The sequence below is a fragment of the Rasamsonia emersonii genome (genome assembly GCF_000968595.1).
Source record: "Rasamsonia emersonii CBS 393.64 chromosome Unknown ctg1118621759967, whole genome shotgun sequence".
Taxonomy (NCBI): domain Eukaryota; kingdom Fungi; phylum Ascomycota; class Eurotiomycetes; order Eurotiales; family Trichocomaceae; genus Rasamsonia; species Rasamsonia emersonii.
The window spans coordinates 22041-32529 of NW_013563320.1; the positions used below are offsets into that span (position 1 = coordinate 22041).

The 10489-nt window shown below is 50.2% G+C and overlaps 2 protein-coding genes across 2 annotated transcripts; both read left to right on the top strand.

The window, feature by feature from the left end:
- Nucleotides 1-3274: 3274 nt before the first annotated feature.
- T310_0872 (uncharacterized protein) lies at nucleotides 3275-4344 on the top strand (the record flags this gene model as incomplete). The annotated part of the gene is made up of 2 exons (XM_013476256.1): nucleotides 3275-3461; nucleotides 3677-4344. 2 exons carry the CDS (start codon nucleotides 3275-3277, stop codon nucleotides 4342-4344), a joined length of 855 nt encoding a protein of 284 aa, XP_013331710.1.
- A 4400-nt stretch (nucleotides 4345-8744) lies between these two features.
- T310_0873 (uncharacterized protein) lies at nucleotides 8745-9940 on the top strand (the record flags this gene model as incomplete). Its single annotated transcript, XM_013476257.1, has 4 exons — nucleotides 8745-8834; nucleotides 8891-9556; nucleotides 9618-9683; nucleotides 9737-9940. The coding sequence occupies 4 exons, from the start codon at nucleotides 8745-8747 to the stop codon at nucleotides 9938-9940; spliced, it is 1026 nt and encodes a 341-aa protein (XP_013331711.1).
- Nucleotides 9941-10489: the final 549 nt, after the last annotated feature.

Below are 10489 nucleotides of genomic sequence, written 5' to 3' on the forward strand. Positions count from 1 at the left end.
CTACTAGAGCTATACCGAAGTATACCACTAGTAGTAAGAAGTCTTACTGACCCCCAGAGTAAGTATCTTAGTAACGGAATAACAAGGTGAAATTGAGCGCGAGTAAGGAAAGACTAGATACATGGCTGGAATTTTCCCTCCTTTCATATCTCCTTCTGAGTGTACCATTTGTATACCTTACAGTGGTATACCATCGAGGTCCTCCAAGGCCTTTTGGTATACCTTTCTTGGTATATCTGGATGGTATACTTATACCATGTCACGTGATCTCCGATGGTATGTCTTTGTGTAGTTTCTGCCTCGCGGGGTAATTGTTTCATCCTGCATCGCTGTGTTGGACAGCGTTGTCTCCGGTTGGTTCATAACACCAGATCAGGTCCTTCTATAGCTCAATATACAGCTTAAGACCCCTCCAGCACTATACCAACCAACTGGGTGCCAGAGACGCCTCATAATATTATTAAATTACAGCATTAGGCAGCTACAATCAAGGCCTTACTAAAACAGCGTATACAGAGCCCTCTAAGCCCTACAAATGCAGCTTTAAATCAGCTTATCAAGGGCTGTTAATTAGCCATGAATAGTGCTGCTATTCTTGCAAAGGAAAATCATGATCCACGGGCTGCAAATAAGAAGCAGAAGCAAAAGCGTAAACGATCGACCAATCAAATATCTCATAAAGGAGGTCTTTCAATTCAGGAAGCGCATGCTCTTATTCAAAGTCAAATTTCAGATGAAAATCAGGCTGCCGCAGTATACTACGGCCGCAGAGGCGGCTTCTGCACCTAGTGTACTAACTGTGGAACTATTGTACGGACTCGATGCCCTAATCGCTCTAATTCATAATTTTTGTAAATAATTGCTGTTTTGGGTAGATAATAAAACTTCAAATTCTGTATAGTATTTGAAGGTGCGGGTGGGTGATCGGAGCGACCGGGTGATAGGAGCGGCCGGGAATTACGTTATAGTCTAAGGAAACTGAGGTAACACAACCAATGTAACTATTTGTGGTCACGGGATTTTCCTGACGAAGTGTTGGAAAGGGATGTGTAGTATGTTGATTGGGTGGAGGGTCCGGTGGACCCGACGTCTATATAAGCTTACTCAGAACTGACTAAGCAGAGGCGCTAAACCTATAAGGGAAGGCTCTTCTAACACGAAGCAGCGAAACTTATGGACCTTGTGTCCTCGTCAAGCCTTTTAGCTTGGACTGGTCCTGCACTTTTCTGGGCTCTATTTCAGAAAGATAGAAATGTATACTTGAATTCACTTTCCAACATCTTATGGATATCTTTATATAACTATTTGACCAGGTGAAATCCATAATGGAAGTGTGCTCTTTGATACAAAAGTATACTTTGAAAGAGTTTTGCGCTAGCCTATTTTGGAGATCACCTTGAGCGCTACTGTAAAGCGGCGACATAAGGTGGAACTGCCACGAAAACAAGCGTCAAGGCCACGACCTTCCGTGGCCTTTCCGTCGTCACCCAGAGTTACACTGTACTTCTACATACTGTTCTATCAATTTCTGAAGCCGACTGAGGATTTTCCAGCAATCTGTAGGGACTGCGGACCTAACTAAGGATAGTCATCTGCCCGTGACACGCTAGTGGATTCTCATACAAGCCACTGCTTCATGTGCCATTTGGATCTCGATCGAGATCTTAATACCGAATTCATGGTTCTGTTTGTCAGGGACATACGTTATTCCCCTGTAAATTCAATGGAGAATTCTATTAAAGATAGATCAAAAATAAAAAAGAAGAAAGAGATAAAAGAAATCCTTTTGTGATTTCAATCCCTGTGAGGAACTGCGAGTCTGGCTCGATACCCCAACGTTCCCGTCTGATATATTTGAAGTCGTATGTCTCATAGTACCGTTTTTATCTCTAGACCTAAGGTTGTTTTCTCTGGCCGAGTCATCTATTATCCATCGCGCTTGATCTGTTACCCACTTGGGCAGGTTGGTACCTGCCTAAATGGACGTACGGAGTATTGCCCGCTGTCGCACCTTCCTAAAGGACCTAAATACAGACAGGCTAGAACACTGACGCTCTTGGCACTTCTTCATCGGGAAACCTCCACCGAACTGGAAACGAAGTCGGTTACAAGCTTGAAACTCGCGTCGGAGCTTGTCTGAGACCGAGTCGATCACCTCCTTCCTTACATAGCACATTCGTTATTGTTTTGGTTCTAATTACAGGACCCATTATTCTGCCATCCCAGCCGTTTTTCGTCACGATTGCGGCGCTTCCGGAGAATGTCCCGAACATTGAGACTATCGGCCTCGACGTCTCTTTAGCTTTTTGCGTCTATGGGTGGATGATCGTAAACAACAGGCTTCAGATATCCGGCAAAACATCTTTCATTTTTTCAGACTTGTGTTTGCGCAGGTCCCAACTCAGGAGAGAAGATGACTTCTTGGAAACCGTGAATTTCGATCTCAACTCATCAAGCCAAGTGCTCTACGATGATGGTAGGTTCATTTTGAAACGAAGAAAAACCCGCTATTTGTTTTGCGGCGTCCCTAGCAGCCTCTCTGCGAGACCGATTACCCCGTACTGAGACTCGTTCTGTTTGGCTACTCAATGTCGAAGCGGGGGTTCCCAGACTGGATCTGCCGTGCTTTTCGTCTACGGAGACAGGAACATGTCTCAGCCTTTCTATTCTGGGAAGGTCTTTTACCCTTTTGAGCAGCCCTGGTTATGCGCCATAGCTGGAGATACAGTCGATTATCAGAACGGAAGCTTTTTATCCCACATCGCTATGCGATGTAAAACATGAAGCAATGCCGCATGTTGTTAGCTTGCTGCCGATTCTGACGTTCAAACAAACAATAGTTCGGATTCAGATCGCCACCACACACAAGTGTCATGCATTGGATGTGTCAGTTACTAGGGGTTCAATCAGCTATAACCCAGCTATCTCCGGCGTTGTGAAAACAGATAAAGAGCTGCTCTTTTTGTTTCCAGCTCGATTTGAAATTCTTTCTGACAGGTTGGTTAATCCTGGGGAGAAGACTTTTTCTTTCACAGCTCTGTTCACTTTCTTTGATCACCCACTGGCTGGGCTGTTTGCATTCTTTACTGTATTGATTCGTTTGATTGCAAGGTCTTGAAGACCATACTTTCTCTTCTTTTCTGCCAATTCTGCACTGTTGTTGTCCATCTCACCTTGAGAAGCTAGACCAAACTACCACCAACTCCGATTTATCCACCAATCCACGTCTTCTACAGGATCCTATTGGATTGAGAGATTCTGGACGAGTTTCGCCATGTCTTCGGCCGCGACTCTTACAAGTTCTGTCGTTACCTCAAGTCATCATCCGTTTGAACGCCCAGTCTCAACCGGCTACGTGGGCCAGTCGGACTATCGGGTTCACAAGCATCATCGCAAAGTCTCGTCGACTGGCGGGGGCAGAGCGTGGACAGAGGAAGAGGCAAGTGGTCCCTTTGATGAAGGTCGTTCAGATTGATTTAGACTGACTTCTTGAAGGAAGCATACCTCCTTCGTACTCGCATGCACAAGATGCCATACAAGCATATCGCGGCTCATTTGAAAAAGACCGAATTGGCTTGTCGACTCCATTATCACCAGATGTCATACGGTAGCAACAGACGCAGACGAACGGATTCGATCTCCTCTACAGGGTCATATAACTCTACCAGCGGTGTAGGGGATTCCCTCGAAAATCTGCATGGCACACAGCTATCTCCTGTGACTTCCCCTCCATCCAGCCCGGACGTTGGTTCTGAAAAGACTGTTTCTTCCGATTCTAGTCCATTCCAAGCGCAGCGAGCGCCTGTTCCCATTCTTCCTAAACCAGAGGGAACTGGGACTCTATTGCAGTCAGCCTCTGCCGACCCAAAGTCTCTCCGCCTGGATACCACAATCGCCGCATCAAATTCCCATAAATACGTCGGAAATCGAAATTACATTGACCTTGCACGTCTGCAAGCACTCTACGAGGTGCATCGCAGCTCTTTCTGGTCAATGATCGCCTCAGAGTACTCTCAAGAGTCTATATTCTCTGGCCGTCAGCTCGAGGAGGCATTCTTTGCAAATCTGCCTTCGACAACCATCCGTGCAGCATCCCCTCCGACGCCAGGGCCAAGCCCACAGGAGGGATCTCCAGAATTGCCTTATCGATATCTCGGGGCGCCTATCACGTCCTCAACGATCAGTCAGGGGTTTCACGCTGTGAACGGGGCTGCACCAATATCCACAACCAACAAGTCAGCGAGTAGCTCACCAAGCTCTGCAGAAAGGTGCTCCGTTTCTGCCCTACTGACAGTAGAGAAAGAAGTTCGACCTTCGAAGGAGATTGCGGAAGCGGCTACTTAATTTAGCTTCTCTGCGCTAGACGCTGTTGCTAGAGTCACGACTAAGTCCTCGCGAGTTGCATATTATGGCTTTTTGTCTTGTCATTGTCTCTCCCCCAGTTTATTTTATTTGGGCATTTTGTGGGTTGAAGTTATGCTATTGGTATCCTGTCTGGCGTCTGTTATGAATGACCAATTTGGGCAATGTATGGGTTCACTTTCGATCTTCTGAAGGATAAATGCGAATATACTTCCGTTAGCTATTTGTTTTCACTACCGCGATGTCCGTGAGTGACAACATCTGTGGAAAGGATTCAGGCCCGACATTTCGTCAATTTGATTGTAGTCTTGGGAGAGGGATGATGGCTAGGTGTCTATTAGATAAAGGGACATTGGGTGGTCTCTAAGATAAGAGACAACACCAGGAAGAAAGACCTGCATAACTTACCATGTTCTATCTTAAGAAGAGAATTCTCGAAGACACGTTCGGTTGCCAATGCCTTGTTAGTATGGATCTGTATAGCCACGTGATCCGACAAGAACATGCGGCAGTGCCATCTCGATTGGTACATGTACCTCCTTCCTAGGTTATGTGGTGTGTCGCGACGCGCCTGCCTGCAATGGCATCTGTCTATGGTCCAGCGATTCCGGTTTCATTCCTCTCATCTGCACTGTAGTAGTGATTATCTGGATTTTCATTACAAGGGCATTGACTGCGACAGCTTTTTTTTTCTCCCTGTCCTGACTTACTGGCAATTTTTTTTCTCTGTTCTTGTGTGATTGACACGGCTTGGAAACTTCTCTGATGATAGCTAGTTGACGCTTGCCCATTCTGGTGAATATATACCATAGGTCTTCTATCATCATCCAGTACAGAAACCCTGCTGTTTGTTTATCTGCTGGATTCCGATTTATGGAAGAATGTTTTACCTCACTCCTTTGCCTATTCCCTCGATTCATTCATGGTTGCTGATCTGAGACGCGGCCATCTCGGGTCATGAAGTACAGCATACACATAAGAAGTGGACTGGTTGTTGAGAGTGGCAAATGTTTTTGCCAATGTGAGTACGAACATCTGTCGCATTCTGCAGATCTCATCGACATGTATATTGATATGGTCGGTTCATTGAAATGAGTCATCGAGGATACGTGCTTCTTATCAATATACGAACTTCTATGGAAGCCAGCAAAGGAAGATTTTTGCTGACTAAACTAGTTTCCCCCTTGTGCAGGGTGTCCTCCTTCCACAGATTCTCGATGCTGTTGTCAGAGTCAGAAGTATCCAGTCTCCTTCAAAATTTCTCGCATCTTGTCGTCTCTGTACACCATCCTCATGGACGCAATCGGGAACGAGGAAAGGTCAGAAACTGGCCTTATGGTCGGGTTGTCGGCTCCCTGGTTGCAGCGCCTATCACGATCCCTCTTTGCTACAGAAAATATCTATCTCACTAGCTGTCGGGAGTCAAGCTCAGGACCGTACTAACAATGTCACATACCATATGGGCTTTTTCCATCACTCCTTCCCGAATCCGTGTGCTGCTTTTACGGCTCCTGCTACTACTCTATACCTACTGTCCCCACCGTTATGAGCCGTACTGTCTCCTCTCCTGACATTGAGCACCTCCCGTGTATTCTGAATTGGTTGGTTCGTGGTTTCAGATCTGACAAGGTCCGATATCTGATTGCGGACGTCTTTGGCGGTGCAAACAGCGCTGCATATTGACGACTGACTGCAACGGCGTGTAGTTGACTACGAAGATTTCCGGATGAGCTGGCTGGTTGTAAGATCTTACACTCCCATGCGGCTACTAGCTAAGGTCAAGATGAGCCCTTGGACCTAAGGCCGGTTGAAAGGCGGATGCAGCATCGCCACCCTCGAAGAGCAATCGCCGGGAACTGCGGGGTGTCTCTTGTGTTAGCGGAGCGGACCTTGACGAGCGTCCAAGCGACGGGAGAGCGGAAAGATCGTGGGAAGCCAGTGGAGAAATCCCGTTCTTGATGATCATCTTCCCGCGACGGGAATGGAGATCCACAGCCACTGCGCCGCAAGCAGGATCTGGACATCGGATGGCAGACGCTCAACACTTGCAGCATAACAATGTTGTTCACAGCCTCTCCAGAAATAGGTCAGGACGGTTTCACCGTGGCTCTATATATGGAACTGAAACCACGAGTCTGCAATTTCGGCGTCATGAATGCTACCTATATTGGGCAGCTTCTGGATTCTTATTTTATATACTGGCCCCGCGCGGGACGATTAGCAGGAAGGCGGAGCAATGTGAGCATTCCGGTCGAACGCTATTAATATTCAATGTCTGAATAGGCTCTCAGCCACTCCGCACTAAGCACGAACAGCAGGCCATTCCGTACGGAGTACCTGATGTGCTGTTCATGGACAGACAGTACATCAGGTAACTACCTAAGCGATACACCATCGCATCTGCCCCCAAACAGGCAAAGTGACACAGCCGAGCAAACCCGGTGCAGAGCATCTGGCTGGCCGCTGGCCTGGACCTGCGCAGGTGTTTATTAATAATTCCTAGGCCGTTGTAGCGTCCAGCTGGGGCTGTGTCCGCGTCGCAGGCTCGCAGGGAGCGGCGTGCACGTGCCCACTGCCCAGTCGGGATTCGGCGGGAATAAGCGACAGCGAAGGGGAGAATTTTGGCGTATTCGGATTTCGGAGTTCTCGGTCTTCTCGCTGCCTGCCCTCGAAGTTGGCCCTTTTGTCCTTCAGCCTCAGGAGAAAAGTTGCGCCGTCGGGCCCGTCCGTGCCGGGATTAAGCGCCCGCTTGGGCCAGTTGCAGTCGCCATCTCCACTGCCTGGAGGTGAAAGGTCGACCCCCAGCAGCGCTGCAGCCCATGTCAATGTAACTGCTCCATGCCCCTCGGTATGGTGTGCGCAGTGCGGCTGGCACGCGCCGGCGCCCTGCTAGATGCTTGGACGACACGTGGCTTCCAGGCCAGCAGGGAAACCGTCGTCGCCGGTCGTTGTCACTTGTCGCCGGGCAAGGGCTCATGATCGATCATCCAGCTGCCCCGCTACGATGCCCAGGCGCCAGGTATCCGCCTGAGGCTGCCTAGTGGGGTAGAGCGACATTGTCTTCGAGATCGTCTGATCCAATTGCTTGACATCCACCCCTCCCCAGATCGGGAGCCTCATGGACCCAGCGCTTAACGGCCCACCGTCATTTACGGAGGATTCCTCACGACGGAACGGGACGCTCGCGAGGGCACTGCCGCTCCAAAGGAACAAGAGAGAGTACGTCTTTTGGCCCCAGCCTAGTGGAATGGAGGAAGAGATGCACGCCCATGTCAGTCGGGGTGGATGTCCTCGTGGCCGTGCCAGGATCTCCGCGGCCGTTTGTTTCGTGCCCTGGAGCCAAATGATCCGTAAGGAACAGCGCGGTGATACCATCGCGTGGAAACAGAGCAGTACCGACGTAACCTGTACCCGTCACCGTCCCATGGGAGCACCACGGCGCCAGTCCAGGCCAGGCCAGGGTGGGCTTCCGGACGCTAGAGAGCTCTCCCAATTTGCAAATGCTCAGTGGCGGTTCTGGAAAACCGCCGGATCGTGGTGCTTGGAGCTTTGCGGTTTAGCTGGATTGCCGTCTAATAGCGACCGGCGCAGGCAATGTTCCTATTTCCCAGTCGGGCGGTGCTAGCCTGGAGCGCACAATCTCGGCTTTCCCTGTCCTGTGCAAGGACCCCTGTTAACGCCTTTGCTGCATCTCCACAACGCATTAACGACGGCGATGGCGGTTGTCTGCACTGCCTATCTAGACCGCCCAAGCCAAGATCTCGCCGCGGTCCCTTCTCTTCGAACGCCCAGCGCAGTGGGTCAGCAGAGATGCTTGCTTCTACTAGTCTTCGACACCCCAAGATTTGGGGGCGAGGCCCTTCTGCCTTCGCTGGTGGATAAGGGCCCGCTGTAGGGGTAGGCGACTAGCCTGTTGTCGTTGATCGTAGGCGCTTAATTGCAGAAAAGCTCCAACTCTGGCATCCGATGTCTACGACCTGTCTCGTGGCACAGCTTCGCTGGCGGTACTGACTCGCTCGCTTCGAGCTCTCTCAGCCTGTTGACGAGATTGCTCCTTCATTTCATCGCTGCCTTGTGGACAGCCTCTGCGGATCATCTCTATCAGGCCCCCGCGACTTCAATCCTACGCGGTTGGATCTAAACTCTGGGTCTTCGCTCGTGGACTTTAAAAAGACCGCATTGGAAGGTCGACCAACGTTGATCACAGAGGATCTTTCTGGTACAACAGAAGGACCCTTTCTTTCTTCTTGCTCATCCTCTTTCTTCAATCCCTTTTTGACTTGCGGGTTTCGTCATCACCCGCCGCATCTTATCAGGCGCAGCCTGCCTCCCGGTCTGGAGGCGTCATGCTACCACCAGCTCTGTGGTCTCCCGTTGAAGTCATGTCTTACCCACTCGGAAATTCCGGGCAACCTGAACGCATGGAAAACTACTTGGAAAGTGTAGACCCTCATTGGGCCGGCGCAGAGACAGTACGTGTGGAAATGGGAAGATGTCATTTGAACTGTCCCGCTGACTGTTGTTCCAGTCTCCCTTTGTCGGCGAAGTCTCTCATCCCTACACGACGGCTCATGGTTCTGCTGCGGCTCTGACCCCGATCAGCGTCGCCGATAGCTCATTCCTCCCGCCCAGACCCAGTCCGGTCCTGAGTCATCACTCGCAGGAGTATCAATACCCAGCTATCGACGACTCTGTCGCCCGTCACGGGTTGGGCATCACCACTCCGTACCAAGGGCAATTTGTCCAGGCGACCCCCTTCGAGTTTGGCTATCCCCCTGGAGCAGCCGAGTTTGGTGGTTACGGCTCCGAACATGGTCTTGATTCTCCTCAACCGCCCCGATCGAAACGGCCACGTCGGCCCACCAGAACGACACCGCCGATGCGATACTCCCCAGTCAGAATTCTTCCTCATCCTGCCGGGCTGCAGCGTTTAGAACAGGAGCGACGCCAGAGTCAGGGGAACGATTCTCCGCAGCGGGAGCCGCAGCGGCCGCGGGCCTCAGGCAGAGGTCGACGAGATCCCCAGGCGGAAGAGGAGGATGCCTACGTCGAGAGTCTACGCCAGCAAAATCTGTCATGGAAGGTCGTTGCCGAGATGTTCCGGGAGCGATTCAACAAAGAGTCGACCGAAGCACGGCTACAGATGCGGATGCTCCGAAGGCGAAAGAGCGCGGCCGCATGGCATGAGGCTGATGTGAGTATGTTTGGCCGCCCCAGGACTGTGATTGATCGAGATGTTAAATCTTCTGCTCCAGATTCCTCTACTCCTCGAAGCTCATGAATATTGGCAAAACGAGAAATACAAAATCATCGCAGCGAAGGTACGTCGAATTCGGCCTTTTTTACATACTTTTGATACTGACCATACCTTTAGCTACAAGAACTGGGGGCGACACGGACATACACAGAACAACAATGTGAATCCCAGCTACGGATACTCCTCGCGGGGGGGACGGAGGAGGAGACCAATATCCCACCACCTCCACCTCCTCCACCACTTCCTCCTCCTTCTCAATCACCGGATTCTCAACGCCCGGCAAAACGAAAACGTACACTAGAAGTTACAGAAGACCAATGACTTTTGTTGTCCCTTGTTTTTCTTCTTGGTTCATTTTTTTTATGGTCTATAATTTGGCATTTGACATAATCTGGGCGGGAGTGGAGGCTACATTGAGGTTAGGGTGTTTTGTCTGGTCTGGATTCTTGGTTGGCGGTTGTGCATCGGATTATGAGCTTATGACGATTCATTCTGATTGGACGATTCTCACCTTCATTCGCAATATACCCTTTGGAGTGAACCTTTTTTTTCTCCCCCCTAAATCCACAAGCTATAGCGACCATGAGCTGAATAAAAGCGACGTGACATGATGGGCGTCCTGAATTCGCTATGCAAGCAAGCAAGCTAGGAAACCGGCTCAGCTGGGCTGCGGCAATCAATCATCCGTCAAGGTGGTGACTACGCGTTTCATCTTAGCTGCTGATCACGGTCAGTGCACCAGAAGAAAAAAGGGGTGGGGTGACGCGTTCGGTTCTGTCATGATCCCCAATCTACTTGTTAGTGGAATCTTTCCTATGATAAAGTTCCGCAGCCATCCCACCAGCGCCCACGCGAGGCTCAGCGCGCGTA